Source organism: Simochromis diagramma, unplaced genomic scaffold (assembly GCF_900408965.1).
Source record: "Simochromis diagramma unplaced genomic scaffold, fSimDia1.1 OVJJ01000293.1, whole genome shotgun sequence".
NCBI lineage: Eukaryota > Metazoa > Chordata > Actinopteri > Cichliformes > Cichlidae > Simochromis > Simochromis diagramma.
Genome location: NW_024386801.1, coordinates 2,158,991 through 2,182,345, shown reverse-complemented (window position 1 = coordinate 2,182,345; position 23,355 = coordinate 2,158,991). Strand labels below are relative to the sequence as shown.

General features: G+C 41.3%; 1 protein-coding gene across 3 annotated transcripts in view; it reads right to left on the bottom strand.

Annotated features, from left to right (window-relative positions):
* tspan9a (tetraspanin 9a) overlaps window positions 1–23,355 on the bottom strand; it is a 176,035-nt gene that overhangs the window by 68,154 nt on the left and 84,526 nt on the right. For 2 of the 3 annotated variants that reach the window (XM_040025083.1, XM_040025084.1), the window contains exon 1: window positions 3,227–4,369. In XM_040025083.1, the coding sequence (XP_039881017.1) occupies window positions 3,227–3,595 (369 nt within the window). In that variant the 5' untranslated portion in view covers window positions 3,596–4,369. Of the gene's footprint in view, window positions 1–3,226; window positions 4,370–23,355 lie in introns of those variants that run through there. The other variant, XM_040025085.1, reaches the window with a different exon arrangement.

Below are 23,355 nucleotides of genomic sequence, written 5' to 3'. Positions count from 1 at the left end.
AGCATGTGTGCTGGAGAACAACAGATCGTCTTGCCAACTAAACCCCAGACTTTGTCACACGTAGCACCACAATGCCCATTTGCTTTGATGATATTGGCTTTAGCGTAGAAGGAACTGCGCTTATGATCCTTAACCGCACAACCCAATACTGCGTTAATCTGCCTGAAACTCCCCCCTGCAGCTCAGACTCTTCTAATCCTTTATAAGGAAGAGAAGCCAGATGGTCGTGAACAACTGCTGGGGGGCCTGAGGATGAGCGAATGTATGGAGATGTCTGGAGTGCCTGTCAATGTTTACCTTGTGTTTTAAGTTACTAGTGTAAGCTCCATGAAGTGGCCTGTGTGTGGCTGGTGAATGCACTTCCAAGGATGTGTGTGTGCACAGCAAATGTGCTCATGCACAGTTAAAAAGAAGAGACCCCCGCTGCACCTGGTGTCAGGTTACCGCAGCTTGCAGTTCCCCTTTCAATCCTGAGACGAGATGTCAGAACTTAAGAGGCACGCCGCTCTACCAGCTTCGGTAACCGTACGATTCCTGGAGTGTCAGATGCAGAGTGGCACAGTCCCAGGGGTCTCGAGATACATCATGTCTCTCACCCTCGCCCCTCTGTTTCAGAGTACTCGGGCACCCCTTTCTGACCCTTCAGTGACAAGTGAACCTTTTATTTACAGCTCCACTAACCTTCAAATTGGTGCACTGCGGCCTGAAAATCTGGAGTGCCAGTCAAGTAAGCTGTCACGTGGAGATACACTGAGACCTTGCAGCCACATGCTGCATCCTCACTCCCACCCTTCTCCCATGAGACACTGATTAAACTCCTATTAAAATGATTGAGTAGTAGGAGGAAAACAAGAGTATCAATCTGCCGCAGCAATAGATTGGAATGTGCATGGTGGGCATTCATTAAGTGAATATTATCAGAGTAAAAATTCAATTATTTCGCAGCAGGGTATAAGTTATGCTGAGAAAGTTCCACACTTAAGTTCTCTCTCTCTCTCTCACACACACACACACACTCTTATGGTCACACACACACCCTAAGAGACGCTCCACTCTCACTGAAGAGAGTGCATTTACAGCTCTCTATCTTTTACAGTCACTATAATGCATCAAGGTCAACAAGCTAAGTTTCACATGAATCTAAGACCAAAAGCTTAATCTAAAGTCTAGTTTTCGCCCACTTCTTAATGCAGAAGCTGATTATTAGTAGCAAGGTTTGTTTGCAGTAAATTAACACTTTCATTCATGCTTTTGTTTCATACATTTCCCCTGTGATGAGCATAAGGACCTAGTGGATATGGCCTCAGCTAAGCTGACCTTTACTCATGTACTCAGGCAGCTTTTGATCTATCATTTGAGATGAGCAGGCTGGACCTGACATACAGCTGACATAGCCATTGTGTCAATGTGAAGTCAAATACAGCTTTGAAATATAATATCCAAGTAAAAGGTCCAAGAAAAATACTGCAAATTCACAAAAACTATTATTATAAATGTGACTTCTTATGTCTGATATTGGTTTATACAAATCTGCATATAAACACATACGTTGATCAGGAAAGTCGCTTTTAAGGGATGAGTTATGTATAGCCTCTTTGGTAATATAAGAAGAGGTCAGACTTTAGTTTCATCCAACGAGTGCCCTGAATAGCCTGTAATTTGTGCCAAATTGTAACATTTAATCATAAATAAATAATAAACTCTGTTTGGCTATTAATTAACACGATGTAAAAGAGTAAGAGCAGCAATTCAAATGGCATTTTGTTTCCCTAGCCAATTTATAATTTCAACAATTTGCTTGTTTAATTTTTTGAAATTAATTAAACACAGTATTCGCTATTAAATGAGCTGCCTCCATCTGTTTCAATAAAGCTTTCAGTTTGGAAAAACATGCATTATGCTGTAATGAAAAACAGCTGATCGATCACTCATGCACCCAAAAATCAATTTGGGAAACTGCTCTAAAATGCCATCCTTAACTCTAACAGTGGTGAAGTCAATAAACATACTGACCGAGTTGAGAATGGGTGCTCACATAAGGCTAAGGCAGCGTCTGCAATAATGACTCCATCATCAAATAAGCTTTTTTTGACCCTATCATCCCCTAAAACAAATATTAGCATCATTAGTTGGGTATATATACCAATCACTATCACACCCGCCTCTATGGACCTGCGCATGATCTCAGACTAAGATGAAGGTGCAGCCTTCAAGATGAAGAAAGGTCTGAGCTGTCCATTTTTCTACATATAAATTTGACAGTGATGTAGATTTCAGCTTGTGTGGTGCGTGTTTGTGTATACACGTGTTAACGCAGCTGGCCTCTAGTTAATGCCCACTCTGTTGTCCCAGTTAGCTGGGCTATCAACCCACATGACATGGTGGGCCTGAGTTGATTCCCCAGTGTTGAGATGTTTTTACGCTTCATGCTTCAATGCATTCACACAAAAGGCTTGGCCTCATAACCCATAAGCCCGATAATCCAGTCTGTAAACATTCAAGGGATGCCCACTTTTACCATAAATGCCCATGCTTGGTTACACTGTGGAGACCACCACATGCTGGCCAGGTTACTACAATTCTAGTGATGTTGCATGCGATAGAATTTATTTTATTAAACTGAATAAATTCTGTTGACAATTTATCACACCGTGAGTCAAGAGGAATGACGATCCATCAGATCAATTTAGACTATCGCTGACCAACTCAGCTAAAATCCCTTTGCCATTATTGTGCAGCTCATCTGTGTAAATGCCCTGCAGGAGGATATAGTCTTTCCCTTGCATACCAAAAGCAGCATTGCAGCTTCATGTTCACTGTAAATCATGCGACCATGTGAAAGACTGACTTTACTGACCCCCAGGACCTTTTTCCACCAACCCCCACCCGAACCGAAAGGAATAAAAAAAAAAAACACAAAAGGAGACCTGGTGCAATGCCACGGACACTGTCATGACATCCAGGAATAGCAACATGCACAGAGTAACACGCATAAACACCCTGATGTAATTAGAGACGCATGACTGCCCTGACAGCCATCATTTTGTCAGAAAGTAATGTCTCCTGATGAACATTTTGAATAACTTATCACACGCATATGATATGGCTAACGACGAGTAGTGAATCACTCGAGCCAGAATTACTTTGGCAGCATCATCTTTTAAGATGCTCAGAATTTGTATCAATTGCATCAAGTAAGAGGAGAAGAAAATATAAAGTCACTTACCCAGAAGATGAGATTGAAGATGAACATCATATACTTCAAGCAGCAGAGGCAGCCTCTTGCCATGTTGCACTTCTTAAATTCTAAAAGGAACACAAAGGATAGATCCAGGTAAAAGACTATGTATTTGCTGCCCTTGGGTGAGCTGTACTTGTTGTTAGTCTTGTCTCCCGCGCTGGCGTCAGCCGCAGCTCCAGTCTGCCCCTGCTGCGTGTTTTTGCGTGGCCCCGTGGAGCCGTAGAAAGCGCCGGCAGTGAAGCCGCGGCCACCGAAAGGGCGGCCAGACGTGGAGGCTTGAGCAAAATCGGATTCGCGGCTGTCTACAGAAGGGCTACGGTGAATGGCTGACTCCTCACTGCTGGACTTCTCCATACTCTAGGGCTGCAGCTGCTGATGAGGGGCTCGCTGACACACAGTCTACCATAGTCTCAGAGATGATAGGACAGAACAACTTGCCCTCCAAATCTTCACTGCTTCACCTTCTGAAGCAATAAAGGATAAAATCCACACAGCAACACTACATCCACCTGAAAGCCCACGCATGGATGAAAAGGTCTCCTGTGTAGAACTGAACTGCTCAGGCACCTCTGGCAGGTTTAAGTGTCCTCTGCTTGGTGAAGCTCTCTTGCTGTGATAATCCTAAAGTAGAAGTGCAGAAGGTTCCTGTGAGGAGCATTACCCTCGCCTTATGACAGGACTGTCTTTCTGTGAAGAAGTTAAAGCACTTGTTCTATCCTGTCCTGTAATATCACTCTCCTCCTGCGCGTCTTAATGCTGCGCCCGGCTGCTGCGGTGGGAGTGAAACCCCCGAGAGTCTCAGCTGCTCCACTTCCACGTTCTCTTGCTGACCTGGTAACTTTGATTCCCCCTGTCCCTCCTCTCCTCTTTCCACTGCCCCGCGCCTGTTCAGTCCTCTTGTCTATGTGTGCTGATGCGCTCTCTCTTCCTGGGTCTCTCACTCTCTGTTTCTTTCTGATTGTGCCAGTATCGCTCTTTCTCTTTCCGAGTGTGCCTGTCTACTCTAGTGTACCATTCTTTGCTCAGCAGCTCGGTCCCTCTGCTCTGCCTGTGCTCTGCTCTCCCAATAGGAGTGCACTGGCTGATGTGCTATTATCGGCAGACGCAACTAACGGGCATTCCCTATCTCCCAACAAGAGCACTCACCTCCTCCCCCAATTCTCTCTCCCTCCCTCTTGCTTCCTCCTGCTCTCTCTCTCTTTCTGCTCATTCAGTCCCTTCCCACTGCTGAGCAGGCAACCAATGCAGCAGCTGCAGCCAGACCGCAGCTCCTCCTCTCCACTCCCCGCGTCTTTATTAAGCCCATCACTGTGGCTGCTTTGACTAAACATGTTCAGCAGTTTCATATCCATCAGGCGAATTGAGAGGCCATAGATAACAACAACAAAATAAACACACACACACACACACACACACGCAGAAATCAAACATGAAGATAATTGCAGATGAGTAAGGAGTTGTGGAGTAGCAGGGTTAAGGGATGTGAGGTGGAAATTTCTGGCAGTCTCTTTTGCATATGAAAAGCTTTGAGCGTCAGTATGCTGATGACACTGACACCTGTGATTTCACACATGCCAGAGAAGCTTCTCATTCTGCTTTAATCTGTAACTTTATTCATTGCCATAAATAAACTGTAGTTAAATCTGACTGTGGGTTATTCACATATTTTTTTCTTTCTGAAAAACTAGCTTGAAATAGCAGCCAGTCCCCACTGGAGTGATTATTGCATATCACATGGGTGGTGGCGACGGTACTGGGGTACAGTTTGATCATACTCTTACTCTGTTATTCGTCACTGCACTCCTCACATCCATGTAAGGGGACGCCAATTATCTGGCAACATCCAGGCTCTGGAATTATGGCACCATCTCAAGCATGGAAAGAGGCTTTAAGATGGTGAACACTTTCCAATGCAAAGCCAGGGTGAAACGCACAAGAGCCCTGCTGACTCACACACTAAGCTAACAAGACATTATAAAGCTTCGATTAGAAAGCGTTCCACACAGCTAAAAGTTCAGGATTCTCTGCAGTAAATGGAGGGTAAGTGACAATTATAATAATACAAGATAATAAAAATATGCACAAGATAATTATCTGTCTGTTCATATGAATGTGAGAACGTTTGTCCTCTTCTGAACATAACAGCTAATGTAACCGTTTAATTTTTCTTATCAGCTGTAAGAATCAACTTTTTTTCTCTCTCCAAAATGAACGTGCAGCAGAGGGCACATTGTTTGGTAATTGTTGCCTCTCGGCAGAATAGTGATAATGGGTCACCCTGCAGACGTATGGAGGGAGAGTTTTAACTCAGTGGTCTAAAAGTTCAATCTAGAAATACCCAGTTAACAAAGACAAGATTATCCTTGCCTTCAGCTGTTTCACTGCTGGTGGAGAATTATCTGCCTTGAGGAAGCACGTTTATAAATACAGAGAATTAATGCAAATTATGGCTTCATGGCTTCGACAGCAATTATAATTATGATGGTTGAAAATTCTGGGAAAAAAACACTTAAATTTTGGTAACAACGGGATCACATTGGAAAGAGATCGAAAGTAAACAGCCACTTATAGTTTTATTACTAATCCTAATCCTATCATTACCAATGTAGCAGCACTGGGGTAATAAGGAATGAAGTTTCTCAATAACAGCACGTGCACATTGCTCAAGACTTATATTGGACCCGTCACAACTATTGGACCTGAGAAATGTTTATTCGTGGAAGTGGTTTCTCAGAGCTGCGGGTTCCTGCTGGTTCCTGCAGCAAACAACCTCAGAGTGGTCACTTTGGCTGCTAACAGGTTGCCATAATTGCCTGTAGCTTTTTACGTTTGTCTGCAAATATTCCCTAATAAGCTGTTAAATGGAGAAGGTTTCCTTAAAAGTAAAAGTTGAGCCTCAGTGCTGCACCCACCATAGCTGCACTTTTTACTTTGAAGGCAAACGTCTCCTCTAAGGTGAGTTAGGTTTTAGCAGTTTTTCCCAGCACCCACACCCACTAACCACTCTCAACTGGAATACTGTTCTCATGTTTCCCCTCACGCGAGTGGTTGCCAAATAGACACAGTCTTAAAGCCTGGGGCCTTATTTAATTGACCTTACATTTTCACCACAATTGTCACACATGCAAAAAGATGGACAAGTTAAGGTCACATGGTTAGTGGTCCCGTGTCTCCCTGTGAGTGATCACAGGGAATTTATTAACCATCAAATACCCTTTAGCCATCTTCAAAATGTTACCAGAAATGACAAAACTGCTACAACTAAAACAATGGAAACTAAGACTTCTTTTTATCCTCAATTTCCTCATTTGACTTCACGAGAAAGCAAGTAAGCACGCGAAAGACTTAAAGTAAAGCTTATGAAATGTGTACGTGTTTGTTATGAACAGAAAATGCAAAGAGTAAAACTTATCTATCACATATCACAAATCTATCAGGGCTCTGTGGGGCTCTCACTGTATATCTTGCTGACACTTCCAAGTAGCCAAGTAGTAGGACATACCCAGGCCTACGCAGATTCAGCCGAAGAATTTTTGCCCAGCAGCTGCTGTATTTTGTTAAGGGGTAGAGCAAGAGACAAAGCTCGAGACTCCAGAGAAATGGACATCTGTGGGATGACACAAAGGAGTTGAAGCTTGAAGAGAAGATGAAAAATATGCAGAGCAGCAGCCGAGTAGACCAGAGCAGAGAGGCTGCGTTTAGATAGAGACGCTGAGTGGGATGAGACTGCATTCAAACATTCTCTGTAGCGCTCAGTAAATCTGGCAGCTCCTTAAACATATGTATGTATGTTTCAAAGGCAGGACTGAAGAGATTAGAGATCACAGGGAACAATTATAGAACTCTCTGAGAGCTCAGCAGGCAATGCTTTACAAAACAAAATGAGACACAAATGCTATGAACAAAGAATGACTCATTGTTGGCATCACGATTGTGTAAACCAATATCTCGAATACTGAAGCCCTTAAAATATTAGTAAAAGAAATACTAATGAATACCAAAAATTCTTTCATGGAATTAGATGCTCATTTTCAGCAGTTTCAATACTAACAGCACCGTCTTTGCCTCCTCCAGCCCCTCCACACTCACTAGCAGCTGAAGTAGTTGATGTTCACAACGGTGAAGAACACTTTAAGAGGAATTTTGAGAAGCGATAAAGTTCCTGCTTTCATACAAATGAATCTGGCTGGCTCACACATTCAGCTTTGCCATTAACATCAGACGTCTCTTAAGTCATCATTAAGGCAGCAGCTATCGGCTACGGATAATAATAAAATGATAACGTTAACGCTGGAGCTAGACAACAAACGTCATTGTCCCTGTCAATCTATAATTTAAAAGCTAGGGCTAATTGAACAGGATGAGACAGTTATTTGTGTCTAAAAAGTGCTTCTCTTGTTTCTCTTAAAGTCCCAGAGTGAAACCTTGGCCGATTGTGACCCCAGCCCATTTTCACACCTTGTCTCCTGTGATTAGGCAGAGGATCAATAGGGAATCCATGACCCGATTGGGGACCCTGTTTAAGCCCCATAGGGTTTAAAATCTGGGACTCAGTTGCTCTTAGAACTAAAGAAGCTTCTCAGATTAGAGGTGAAACGTCTTCAAGGAAACTTAAAGAAGTCCAGACGCTTTTCTTTCCAGGCTCAGACTATGACTGAGAACCTTCACAGACATGGTTATGTTAGTCTATTTTTCTGCGCTGCATTAGTCAGCTTAAAAATAAGTTCGTCATTGATGTTTATTGGTATGTTTTTTTTTAATTTACATTTTTTCACCGTGGTTTTGAAAATGGTATTCAGTATTTTCCTGGGTACTGCTATCAAGTTTGACATTTAGTAGATAATAGGTGCATTTTCCCAAAAACATCTTTTAACATAGAAATAGTAGGTGGTACACTTATTGGAAAAAAAGCCCTTAAACAAAGACCTGCACAATGCAAATTGCAAACACTTAAATTGCAGCCACTGACTCCATCTTAAAATGTTGTTGTTGAAGCTACTCACCAGTGAATTTATGGTATTATTCTCAAATGTTTGTATATTAGTGTAATATCAGAGATAATGTATGCATATCTTCATGATCTTTGTTGTTTATGCCAGCTTAACTGTGGTTTTATTCATTCTGTATTCTCTAAAATATAGACATTTGCCTCCCAGTAATGTCCTAGTAAAAGCAGAATATTAAAAGGGATATTCCCTTATGTGTTGCACTTTCATAAACAAATAACTACTGAAAATCAGTGAGTAATACATACTAAAATTTTGCTACTATAATGAGTCTAACATGTAGCAGACTGGATCTGCTGGGTAATGATCTATCTATAACCTGCAACCTGAAGTTTGAGCCCTATAATGAGGGGAAATCAGGGACATTTTGAAGGTACACATTGGTTCTCCTGAGTGGACAGGGTGACTGGACATCAGCAGAAACTTGTTGTAAGTGATCATCTTTATCATATAAGGAAAACTGCCTACGCGTATGTGAATAGTCTCATTGAGGATAACGACAATCCTCAGAAAAAGAGGAAACCGTTAATGTTTTCACGAGTATATGAAACGTATGACGGCACCTTCACCGTCATTTGATCCCACAGCTTAACTCTTGTGTTCTAGACAGCACTCTCCATCATTACCAAATGAGGGAGATTTATTGTGCAAATGGCAGTCAATTCATCCAGCAGGCAGCAGTGCAGAATGCCGAAACTCTGTGAAACTATTCTGATGAACTATTTTGGCCTCACACTTTGGGACAGATTTACTAAGCAGTATAAGTTAACGTGAAGCTGCAATGGAAAAAAATGACATGAATGGCTGGGGCGATCAGCTAACAATCCATTAATTTAGAGATACAGATGCAGCAAGATCTTTTAAACAAAGGTAAATACAATCTACCAAAAGCAGCATAAATTAGCAGAGCAAATATGACCAGACCTGGTGAGAAATCAATCTACTAACCAAAATAACACATCTGATGACAGGTTTTGTTTCTGGAAACAGCATAGCAATTCAGATCAATGTGAGGCAAATGAAGGAGAATCTATATGTTCTGATGTAAGGGTGAATCCTACTATAGGAACTGATAAAGACCATGTGAGGTCTTGAAGGATGGAGCAGTCATTCTCTCAATAAATCCCGTTTTCTACTTCAGCTGTCAGAATTATCCAGAGAAGTGCTGCTTTATTACAAGCCCATCATGTAAACCTGCAATCTGTACGTAACAGCAAACCCATATAATGTGTAGAAAAACAGAAGAAAGCATTATCATGTGCATAAGTGCTCATCTACAGTAGCTCTTGATTTTACTCCATATGGTTTGAAGCTGCACGTATTTATGAAAGTCAAAGGAAAGAATCGGATTCAGACCTGCAGCCAGCAATCAGTCTCTGCAAATAGAAATTCAGATAATCATCTAAGTACTTCAAATCTCTGCGAGTCACATTATTAGCTACATGTATTCAGAGAGACATTTCACATTATGTATTAAATCTGATACTAGAGAGAAACGCACACTGCTGAATAAAGGTATGCAGACGTCTTCTCCGCAGCTTTCAGTGTAAAAATGTTACTAGAAACCTAAAACATTGCAGACCACTGTGCAAACTATAAAAAAGTAATTTTGTTGTCTTAATTTGATTTATAACTTGTATGTGTCTGGCAAAGAGGAGAAATATGGCAATGGCAATCTGCTCAAAACATCTGTGATGAGGACTCAAGAGCTACAGGAAAGGCCCAAGGCTTTGGCACTGCACTCACAAAGTATTTACCCATTTATTTGCTCATTCTCTTAACATCTCCCTCGGTCATTCAGTCCCAAAAAAAGAAGACCCTATTTTCCTTGTATTTATCACCTTAGCTTATCCCTTCCAGTTGTGCAATTTTATTACTTACTAATTTCACTGACCTCTTTTATCAGCCCATTATCACTAAACTAGCAGCTAATTAAAATCTATCTCCATTAGTATATTAAGCCTTGTGAGAGAACTCTTTATTGCAAATGCAGTAAAAAAAATAAATAAGTGAAAATATCTAAAAAGAAATTAAATTTTGTATTCCAACAACATCAGCTAAAACTGGAGGCAAACTCAGTGGCTCAGTGATGTACAACAGAAGGAGAAGATGGAAAGAATTTAAAATAATAAGATATCAATCCCACTTGGTGCATAGTATAGTGATTTGTATTACAAGCTGAAAAAAGCATTTTTTGATAAGGCGTGTTCTAGATGCAGTTCATCTGTGAAGCTTGGGGAAAATGGCAGAGTAGTGCGTATGAAATGTGAATCTGTTTGACAGAATGTTTCTGACATCATTGCACACGACGGTGTCTTTGTGTGCGCCGCTTTGGACTTCTGTTTGTTTGTTTTCCTAAGATTTTATATGAAGTGAAATTAACATTTTTTTCCCTGTTGATTGTTCTTTGGTTACATGCAAATATCATTTGTTTGTCATGTTACAGAATGCTTGACCAAAAAGCCCATTAATCAAAGCGTAATTGTTTTCTCCATCATGAATTCATTAAATACATCTGTAGAAATCTAGCAAAAATGAAAGAGCCTGGTTGCTTTTAACACAAATGAGATAATCACACTTGGACATTTGAGATAAGGGAAACATACAGTGTGAGGTTCACCATAAGGTAATCTGAACAGTTTTTGGCTTTTATCATTGTTACGGCTCTAGCAGGACTTCCTTTGAAAGTGACCTTGTGTGGGCGTGTCCTGCCATCTCTCCTGCCTTAGGTGCTACCTTTTTTTGTACAGCTGACTCCCATCAGAAATTACGAATACTTAAGGCCAGAGAAAGGTAAACTCTACTGCCAGAGAGTCTTGTTGGGTTGCAGCTAGTGAGCTGTGTGTGTGGTGCTTGATTGCTCATGTTCTGCAGAAAGGAGTGCGTTTTGGTGATGAACAATTTTTTGACTCACTTTTCATTTTACTGACGAACACTTGAGTTTTGTTTTCTTTCTTTAAAAGGTGATAGTGGCTTGTCCGACTCTTTTAGTTTAGTTTTTAATAGAAAAATTAATAAAACCCTTTAACTTAACCATTTTGCCTCCCTGTTTCCTTTTTTCCACTTGGACAGTTTGGTTACGTTCCCTCATCCCCTGGACCTTTTTAGGTGATGTAACAAATGGGGGCTTGTCCGGGATTTGAAACCAGGACCTCTCACACCCCAAGCAAGAATCATACTCCTGGACCTTTATAGGGGAAAGTAACAATCATACAGACTTTGGTTATATTGTGGAGGTAAGCATCAACGACACAGCTCTCAGCACTTCCTATACACTGGGTGTGAGTGGAGCCCTCTAGTGGTCCACCACAATATTCACCAGTCTGCAGATGAAATGCGATTTAAATTTGGGGCACTGTAAGAACAATTTCTGTTTTATTTTAACATATAGTTAGGCCCATAAGTATGTCGATTGTGATACAGTTTTTTTCCTCCTCACCAACACAGTTTATTTTAAAACAATTGATTAGAATGTGATTGGAGCAACTCCTTGAATTAGACTTTCAGCTTCTTGAGGTATTACCAGGTTACTTAGTATTATATTACATTAAGTGTTAGGATTTACAGCCAAATTTACGGACCCGTGTAATTGTTCGAATCTTCCTTTAGGTTCCAAAACCAAAAATCTAGACCCACTATTTTAGGGAAATTAATGAACAGAATACCGTCTTTCATGAGGAAGCTTTTTAGATGTTTTTGATATCTTGCCACTGAATGTCTCTGATTCAGTAACTGAAATTGAATTATGACAATCACAACCCCAGTCACAAGGTCATTTCACTCATGACAGCAAACCAAAAATAAAATGGTGGTTCTAATAAGATGGCATTCCCTGAACCACTAAGAAAAAGAGAGAATTTCAAAAATAAAGGGTTGGGTGTAACTGATGGCTTCTAACAAGTCCACAACACAATTAATGGCTCTAATTTAACTTTGATCATATTACGCAAGGATTTAATGCTACATACCTTTGATCAGTCAGTCTGAAACCATATCAGACCTGCAGACATACAGTAAATCACATGTAACAGGACATGACCCTGGTGTGAATTTATGATCAAGGCCCGGATATAAAGAGAGGATTAAAACTACAAAGAGTTACGCCCCACACAGTATGTCTCTGTGGCCCGTAGAGCCTCTCAAGGCCACGCTTGTTGCTTTGGACACAAACAGACAACACAGCATAGCCTATGATGACCGAATACTCTGAGGAACATAAACAGTAACTGCTTCAGCTGACTGCAAGATGAGGACATCTTGGCACTTTGTGATCCACGGATATGCAATAATGTAGAGATGAGCTAATAAGCTATTAATTCTGATGTCTGTCTCATCTCCCAAATCAAATGAAAATCAGATGACATCTGGTTTGATATTTATAGTCTGCTGCCCTTTTATGATGCTCTGAGTATTACCCTCTGAGAAGAGGCTGGCCAGACAGTAGCATAATTCTTCAGTCATTCTTGGGTGATTTGCAACCAGGAAGTCAATAAAAGGTGTCTGGAAAGGGTATTAATTAGGAGTTTATGGTATTATGCTGCCCTTGAGGTCCCACTGTAACAGCATGTGAGGTTTCCTGAAAATAGCACTAAAGCTAAGGAATCTAGGACTGTTTCTTAAAGTTAAATTAATGATGTTATTTAGCCATGTAGACTTTTAGAGAGGTGATCTTGTTTAACCCAGTGCTCCATTAGACATATTTCTTAAAATCTCTGTTTACTTATCTACTCGAACGGGAAAAACCACTGACAGACACACTGTGAGAAAGGAGCCATCTGCTGAGTACTACAGACTGTTTTTGTAGCTCTTGTGAGGATTTGAGAGAAAAAGCAGCATTTGTGACACATTCTTAAACCAGCAGACATAGAGGTGCACACGGGACTCACTCACTCACAGACCCCATGAAATTAAATACACACAAAAAAAACCCGGAAGCTAGTCCTGTAGTGAAACCTCAATCTAAACTTAATTCCTGCAAACACATCTTTCAGAGCAGTGGGAGATAAGGTAGGACACAAGAGACGGAACGGGGTTTTACAAGTAAAGTGAGCATACTCAGATTACAGGATACTACATTAGCATTTAGATCAGAAAGTGTCTCACCATGATTGAAATGCAACGTAGTATCAGAGTGCAGTAAAGTCCTGTTCAATAAAGGCCATCTCAGAGGGGTCAAACGCCTGTGATGCCTGTAGCTGGACGATATATGAATCCCCGAACAGCACTGCAGATAAATCAAGACTGACACGGGGTTCTGATAATGTTGATCAAAGGAGTGAAATAGCTAGCATCCACCAGTGTCCTACGCTTTATGTAATATTTAAGAGAGTCATAACTGTCTGAAAAAGATGAAATGTCAGCAATATCTTATCCAGTTCACTGGGAATTTGTAGAGCACACCACTAAATTCAGGGCACGGTTATCGATTCACTGGGTCTATGTTAATTAAACTTGACTGGAGGGTCTTCAAGAAGTATGTTGACTTTCTCTTCAGTGCTAGTTTTCCAATAGCACCTTTTCCAATATGAAAGCAAAATGCTTTCATAAAGCTTCGAGGAACATTCTGGATGTAATGACTGATATCTTTTCAAGGATGAAAATTTAAAATAACTTTTGCGCATTTCTTTGGATTATAACAAGTGTGTTTTGCAAAACAATGTCCGTGCTGTCACCTATAATATTGTACAAGTAGTATTCCATTATGAAAAACAAACAGCTTTAGGTTCATTGCACGGCTACAATTTCCACTCTACATGCATATTTTGACAATACACCAGTGTCAGTGTTACAGCATAACCCACCAAAAGTCATACTGACTGAAGCCAAAAGCAGGGTGATTTTTTTAAACATCCAACAACTCCTATATAATACACATAAACCCCCCCCACCCCCCCAATGTATGAATAAAACTACAAAAAATTGTGTTTTGTTAGGACTTTTGGAGAAGTGATTACGTCTAAGTGCCTCTCCCTTTTATATTTGCTGTACATTAAACTGTGGGTGTTTTCTTCCATAGAAACCAGCAATCCACCAGGTGATTGGCTGATTGGAATCCCCTCTGCTTAGACAACTATCCATCATGGTTGCCACTGTGTAGCAATTTACTAGCACTAGATTGGATCAGCTGGCGGACCGGTCTGCCTTGATTGGTCAGAAAGGCAGAAAGGGGCTAAGAAAGCTACAAAATTCATCACTGCTTTAAAAATAAAAAAAACCTTTAACCTTGAGCTTTTCACCAAACAAGCTACAAATGATAAATTTCACAATATGTACTCTTTCATTCGCTGCGATGATGATGCTCTTTGAATTCAGACTGTACGAATCAACATCTAATGTACAATGCCTGCTTGATAATGTGCCAAATCAAAGCTGCATCAACATTAACACACTTATTATTTATTCAGAAATTATGCAGTTAAACTCTTAATGTCACAGGTTACAGTTTGATTAACACATATGAACTCAAGTTTCCATAACCTGCAAATGCCTCTGGTACAACATAAAACCTCTTTAAGGCTGTGAAGGCAAAAGACTATATGTTGGGCATATTTGTCTATGCTCTAAAAGCCATGTAGCTGAGTCATGTTTATGTGTGAACTCATAACTACAGCAACACATGCACAGCTCTTCTCTCTCTTGCACTTCAGGGAAACAAGCAATTGGGCACAATCCAGAACTTTAAAGGAAAAATGTCCCCTGATGTACAAAAATAAAAGAGTAGGAGAGACGAATGGTTTATTAAGGGCAATCAGTGTAAAACCTACTGCATTTTCTATGTAGAATAGTAATAATAATAAATAATTTATTTATCCCAAACATTGGGAAATTACTGAAGATGTTCTCTCTAAGTTACCAGGAGGGCTGCAGAGGATATGACTGGTTGCTGTCTGGGGCAGCAGCCCCTTAGCTGACATCAGTGTGCTATCTCTGCGTATGCATGCAGTGAGATTAAAGGGTTAGTCTATGCAGGGGGTAGGGTCAACATCATGGTTTGATCTGATTTTTAATGCACACAAGGGTGAGAAACAGCTGGCGCCACACAGCACATGGGGCTCATGTGTGTCCAACGTCCACGCACATCAATAGGCAGATGAACACACTGAATCTCCCGAGGAATGTTAAAGAAGCTGCTGACACAGCGATGTGGGTCAGATGGGGTTCATCAATATTTTAGTTGGCTGTTGATGTAATGCAAAGAAAGGAGGAGTCGGCTGCACTGCTGAGCTGTGTAGATGTGAAGATGGAGAGGGATGGAGTTCAGACATGAGGAAGTATAAAACACGATGGAATAGAAAATAAGAAGCAAGTATCTCCCTGCTGTTCATGCTACTCGGTGCTGCTAAAAGTCAACGATGAAGATTCAAAGGCAACGACTGATTAAAGACAGCAGAATGCCTGAGGAGCTTTACAATCCTGTGCACCATAAAGATATCTCATCTCTGTCTTGTAGACTTCAGGACTGTTGTTTGTACCTCAGGGATATCGATCACTTCATGATTTTGAGCCACCAATGAACAGTACAATAGTGTGATCAACACAATCCCATCATAAAATGATATGTGCACACCCACGTGTGACAAACTAGAAAGAGAGACGGAGAGAAATGTGTGGGTAGAAAAATATAAAACGCATGCAAGAAATAAAAAATAAAGGTTAAATCATGTCTGGTGGAAACCTGCAGAGAGAAGAAGATGGACCAGCTCTGTTCGGCTCCAATCCGACCAGCTGGGCTGCACCTCCCCACAGTATGGCATACCCTGGCTCTCCATGTGTGAGTGTGTCGTGCATGTGTGTGTTATGTGTTTAAACTAGGGACGTGGCGTCTGTCCCTTGGCGCAGACACTGTCAATATGGCTGTGGTCATTCATGAGCAGCCACTTCGTGACTGCCACCCAATGAGAGCAAGGACAACAAAGGAGAGTAAAGGGGAGGAGAGCTAAAGGTAGCAGACAGTGGCAAGATGCCCTGGATCCCTTCACTTTTACAGGAAGTGCCCTGCCGCGGATTAATGGCCTCCTCTAAACAAGCAGCTGCCATGTCATTGTGTTTGTGGATATGAATTAGATATGAAGTAGCAAGTGCTGACAATGGAGCAGATAACCACATAAATAATTTACAGCAGTTTAAAAACAAACAATATGTGCAGACTTTTTATAAAATATATATATTTTTTTACTGCAATCTGAGAGACAGGATTTCTGTGAACACTCATAACATAATATGATACAGAGAGGCTTGGAGAACAAACTAGAGCTGATGGATGCTTTATGTAAACAGCACAGAGGAACACACACGGCCTCTTCACCTCCATGGTGAAGGGAATGAAAACAGCAGATGTCTACAGAGCTGCATAAATGGTGTGGAACAAGCCACGAGGAGTCTCTTTCACAACATCGTAAACAGTGAACATGATTATCTTATGAACATCATGCACTTGCCAACAAAGTATCCATCTTCAGGCTTATGTGGGAGTATGTTTAAAACAAATAATGTGACCAAATAAGACACATAAGACATACACATTAGTATCTGACACAGTGCTACAAAGAAGCAATCACACACAAGAACTTGCAAACATGGACACTCGTTAGGCTTTCACAGTATACACATTTATATACGCTTGACTAGAGCCTTAATAAACCTTGTATTGCCTTCAGAACTGCCTCAGTTCTTTGTGATAAAACAAAGTGCTGGAAGCATTCCTCATAGATTTTGGCCCATAGTGACAACTGAGATTTCCACCACTTCTCAAAGGTGCTCTACTGGAATGACTGTGGAGTAGGGATGGGTACCGGTATCCGGTGCCATCATGGCACTGGTTCTGACATAAACGGTAGTAACCAGACCGAAAAGCAGCGCACATTTCGGTGCTTTTTTTCCTGAGCTGTGATACACTTTAGATTCTAGCCAATCATTTTACGTTTCCGAGGATAGTAGGCGGGGCCAGGTACGTATGTTCTTTTAGAGCAGAGCTACAGATTAAAAATGCCCAAGGCAAAGCGGTCAAAGTCTGGCTGTACTTCACAGCAAAAGATGCAAACTCAGCAGCAACAAGTGCTTTAAGCTGATACTGTGATACTGTCAAAGGAGGTAACACCTCGAATCCGATGAAACACCTGGCGACGCATAGCGTTTTTTTCAAAGCCGAGAAATGCGCCGTATTTGATAGCTTGCCGCGAGACCTCACACCGAGCACATCTACTGCGGGTGTGGTGCCTGTTATCGGACACAGAGTTAGCAACATCCCCCAAAAACCCGAAGAGGAGAGTCCTGGCCCCTAGCCCTGCCAGTGTAGCAGAAATGATGAGGATAATGATGCAGCAGCCGTTCTTCTCTGCGTGAGTAGCTTAATGTTGTTCGTGTGTAATTTACGTTGAGTAGGCTAACCACGTTATTACATTAATGCATGTAAGGTGAACTAGCAAACACCATCATAGCTACATGCGGCTGTCCTTCTTGTTTGATGGCAGATGCTCCCTTCACCCTGGCCAAAAAGGCTAAAATGACCAAAGAAAAAGTGGAAAACAGTTAAACATGAGAGGTTTTTGGACCAAGTTTGTGTTCTCCATTCTTTAAGCACCGGTTTGAGCACCGTTTAAGCACCGGCACCGTTTCAAAAGTACCGGTTTGGCACCGGTATCGGATCAAACCTAAACGATACCCATCCCTACTGTGCAGGCCATTAAAGTGAGCTCAATATCATGTTCAAGAAACCAGTTTGAATTGATCTGAGCCTTTGTGGCATGTGTGTGTTATCCTGCTGGAAGCAGCCATTAGAAGACTGTGGTCAAAGGGATGGACATGGTCAGCAACAGTGCTCAGGTAGGATTGTGGTGTTTAAATGATGCTCAACTCACACTAACAGGCCCCAAGCGAGCTAAGAAAATATATCCCACAGCATTTTGCTACCTTCACCAGTCAGTTGATACAAGCCCGGATGGATCCATGCGCTCATGTTGTTTACGCCAAATTCTGAACCTACCATCCAAAGATGGCAGCGACTCACTGTCTTTCCAGCCTTCTGTTGCTCATTTCTGGCGTACCCGTGTGAATTGTAGCCTCAGTTTCTTGTTTTTAGTTTATAGGAGTGACACCTGGTGTGGTCTTCTGCAGCCCATTTGCTTCAAGGTTTGACGTGCTGTGTATTCTTGATTGTAATGAGTGCTCATTTGAATTACTGTTGCCTTTGTATCAGATCACAGCAGTGTAGCTATTCTCCTCTGACCTCAACAACAGGGCATTTTGCACAACTTTTTGGACCAGTCTCTGTAAACCCCAGAGATGGTTGTGTGGGAAAATCCCAGTAGGTCATGAGTTGCTGCCATGCGATTGGCTGATTAGGTACTTAGTTGGCCGGTGAGTGCATAATAGAAGAGCAAGTTCTCTGTGAAGTCCTACACGGGGATCTTACATTCTCCATGCTGAACATGGGATTTTAATCCCTTCAGCAACATGATGCATTACCATTAAGAAAACAATTTAATTTTAGTGTGTGCCAACTGTTAAGTAAGTAACGTAACACTTTGAGTATCTGGAGCCTACCAAAACATCTGTTATGAACATAAAAACAGATCATTTGCTTAGCTGCCAAATATTCTTAATTAAAGCCTGAAGACGGTGAATCTCTCCAAGGTCCGAGCTAAAATTGGCTCCGGCTACTTTTCTTATTTCACCTACTTACACAATTCTTGCGGGTGACTTGGAGTTCTCAATCCCCCTTTGAGGACTGTTGATTATAAATTAACCTAATATTTTCCCACCCCATGCTTTTTGTGGCTTGACACTGGAACAAAATCACTTGTAGATGATTTAAATGAAAGCATTTTTTGTTTCCCCACAAATCCCAAAACATAATGAAAGAGGCAAAAGCAATTTATGCAGAACATTAATGAGTTGACATTATTCATTGTATGCTAATACATATAAAAATACATTCATTTGCACTGCTTATTTACATAGCGTATTTCCTCTGAGGAAATGATTGAATATCAATTTCAACAAGATTACCCGTGACATGCCCCAAAAACTTCAGAGGCAGAGGGCTACTGGGGAGGAAATGTGAGATGCTCTGCCACTCAGTCATCAATTTTTTACATCATTCCCAGAAGCGCAGGGTCTCCCTCGAAATGATTTAAGACCAGAAAATAGCTTTGCTCTGACCTCTCACCCATAGCAATGGATTAGAATATCCGCCTCACCTCCCGGTGTTCAAATCATAATGTGCACACATCGAACAGTGGTCTTACTTCACGTAAAGTTCCTGCATCACATTTTATACATCTGCAAAAATGTGTTAGTTTTGCACATACACATGAAAAGACTCAGGTTGCCTAAGATGGTCTGTACTATCACGTTCAGACTCTACCAGGTAAAAACGAATATTCTGCAGCTGTTCCATGGGGTTGACAGATGACCTCATATGGAGACTCCATCACTCCAAAAGCACAGATCTACTGTTACACACAGAGAGACCAGCAGGAACAGAGACGATATTTAACTATACCCCCATGTAAGGAGTAAGATATAAGATATGAAGCTAAGGCAGAGCATGCCTGCCTGCAGAGTTACACTGCATTTAACGCAGCATCTCTCCTTCTCTTCACTGGACTGTATATTTTATGCAGTCATCTCTCTCAGTCCCACTCACACTCTCTCTCCTGTCATTCCGTATTCACACACTGACCTTCACCAAAATGAGAAAACAGCCTCGGTAGCTCAGCTGATTCAAATTTAAATAATAAAAAAAAAAAAAAATGGGCATGGCTCTTTCAGGGACAAGACTGCTGGGTTTACTTCACAATAGCAGTAAGCTAATCGCCATGCACACCTGCACAGCCATTAAAATTGCTTTCACAGCTCTGCAGGGGGTTGCCGGTCAAGATTGTGCGATAGTGATGATCAAGCAACAAAATCCACCATGAATTACAAACTGAAAGTCGTCCTCTTCTTTTACTTATCTGTAACATTTTAGAATTTCCCTCGATAAGGTGACAGTCACACTAGGAAAAACGGTGGTTGGAGAGCACTGTGTGAGCAAAATTACTGCGACTGTGTGCAATCAACTTGCGTTCTTCTTGGCTTTGAAACGGTTGCTTCAAAGCCAGAGACCAAGTCTGAGACCGATCGCAGTCAATTACTGCAAACAGACTTTGATGAATCAAGGCTGCAATAAAACAGAGATAAGAAAGAAATAAGACAGTGCCTATCAGTTTTCAGTCAAGTTGGCATTCATATTCAATCTGTTAGTGATACAATAATACTGCCTAATATTAATCAGTTGCTCTCTGTTACAAATATCTTTCCATCTACATCAGAGGTGTAGTGCACCACCAGAACCTTGGTGGACTTGTTTCCAGTGGACTGTGCAGAATCCACTCATCAGGCATGGCTCCCTATACAACAAACTACAAATGGAGTAAATTTATAATTTATATATTTATAAGAGACAGAGCTAGTTTATCTCATTAATGACCGGCATTCTACAAGGAGCAGAGCAAATCTGAAGCTGAAAATGAAGGCGCTAACAAATAATAATAAAGCGTAACCATAGGTTTTGCACTGAAAACAGTTTTGCAGTGCAAATAAATGAGAAGAAGTAGAAGAAGAATATGTCTATGATATAATGTATTCGTGTGGAGTGCAGGATTTATCCAGAGAGCTGCTTTATTACAAACTATTCCAACATATAAAAGTGAAATCTGCGTAACAGCTGACATCAACGGTGTGCAGAAGAACACAAACATTACTGTCAGATTCAGAGCCGTCTATGTGTTAACAAAGATACTGTTACTGTGCCGAGTGTGTAAATGTGCACATCGCTCTGGGTTTTTCTGCACTGTGTGAAACAAGTTAAGCACCGGGGCTGCTGTCTCACATCCTGTAGGTAGAAAGTCTTTATATGGGGCGTCTCTGAAGAAATGTTATGCACACAGTTTGTTGGTGTCATAACTGTTGGTGCAGCTGCTGTGACAGCTGATAGCGAGGAACAACCACACTCCTGAATGAAAAACTCAAACCATTCAAAATGAAAACTTGCAGCCTATTTAATTCTAGCTTCTAATTAACTGTTAATTCTATGTTAACATGTTTGTGTTGCTGAATTTGAATGTGAGTGCATGAAGAGAAACGTGTGAGACTGGGAATATTGCTTATATTAACTGAACTAACCGTAACATGTTGTTACATGCAGACACTGAGCTAACATATTAACACAGTCCCATTAATAGCTGCATTTTAAAAGATGCGTTAATAAGAGAGGGAAGTAAAAGAAAGAAAGAAATATGAATGTTCCTCTATTGTGCAGACTGCAGAGAAAAGACATGGAGAGCTGTTTTCATCGTGTAATGATCTCTTCTCTTGCTTTGGGCTTCTCTGCCTCCCTCCCTCTGTTAAGTTCAGTTCAGTTCTCCCGTGTTTCAATAAAATACCCGTATTATTGCGGATCAGGGGCTCAGCTCACAGTGAGGACTGAGCAAAGAGTGACATGTTTTTGCACTGTGCTGTGCCAATTATGCACTCGCTCTGTTAACATCTCTCCCTCTTAGTCCTACTAAATAACACAACAGCGATCATACACATGTTGGGCACAAAATGAGACATGCTTTTTGGTGTTAAATTTATTGCAATATACAGTGAATTGCCAGGCACAAACCTTAGCAACTCAGGTTTGTGTGTGTCATTGTTTGATGGAGAGGAGAATGATTCTGACTAACATGCTGGTGATCTCTTTGCACTTACAAGGCAGAGTAATTGCAAATCTTCACCAATATGTTTAAGAGTGACTATAATCAGTCAGAGTCCTGGTGACACAAGTTTCCTACCACCAGTAGGGATGGGTACCGGTATCGGTTCTGACATAAACAGTAGTAACCAGACCGAAAAGCAGCGCACATTTCGGTGCTTTATTTCCTGAGCTGTGATACACTTTAGATTCTAGCCAATCATTTTACGTTTCCAAGGATAGTAGGCGGGCCCAGATAGTACGTTCTTTTAGAGCAGAGCTACAGATTAAAAATGCCCAAGGCGAAGCGGTCAAAAGTCTGGCTGTACTTCACAGCAAAAGATGCAAACTCAGCAGCAACAAGTGCTTTAAGCTGATACTGTGATACTGTCAAAGGAGGTAACACCTCGAATCCGATGAAACACCTGGCGACGCATAGCGTTTTTTTTTAAAAGCCGAGAAATGCGCCGTATTTGATAGCTTGCTGCGAGACCTCACACCGAGCGCATCTACTGCGGGTGTGGTGCCTGTTATCGGACCCGGAGTTAGCAACATCCCCCAAAAACCTGAAGAGGAGAGTCCTGGCCCCTAGCCCTGCCAGTGTAGCAGAAATGATGAGGATGATGATGCAGCAGCAGCCATTCTTCTCTGCGTGAGTAGCTTAATGTTGTTCGTGTGTAATTTACGTTGAGTAGGCTAACCACGTTATTACATTAATGCATGTAAGGTGAACTAGCAAACATCATCATAGCTACATGCTGTCTTCTTGTTTGATGGCAGATACTCCCTTCACCCTGGCCAAAAAGGCTAAAATGACCAAAGAAAAAGTGGAAAACAGCTGAACATGAGAGGTTTTTGGATAAAGTTTGTGTTTTTTCCATTGTTTAAGCACTGCTTCCAGCCAAGAGTGATACCATATATGCCCCATAGCTGCAGAAAAGGCTAACATTGTTATCTTTTTACAAAAAAACCAGCTGAACATGAGAGGTTTTTGGACCAATTTTGTGTTCTCCATTCTTTAAGCACCGGTTTGAGCACCGTTTAAGCACCGGCACCGTTTCAAAAGTACCGGTTTGGCACCGGTATTGGATCAAACCTAAACGATACCCATCCCTAACCACCAGCGACTTGTGCAGCTGCCTTGGAAGCTAAAAGTTAGTCACAGCGATGAGTCCAAGAAAGCAAAAAAATGAAATGCAAACACTTGGCCGTTGTTTTCCTGGTAACACTGAGGTTGCAGTCGTATTTTCACTCGAGTGTGGCTGAGGCCTAAAACATCATTATAACAACATGACCTTTGTAAAAACCAGTAAATTCACTGAATGCTTCCCAGTCTCTGTGTCCTGTATGTGGGGTATTTTTTTCCCCTGTCTGCTTGTGTGCGAGGA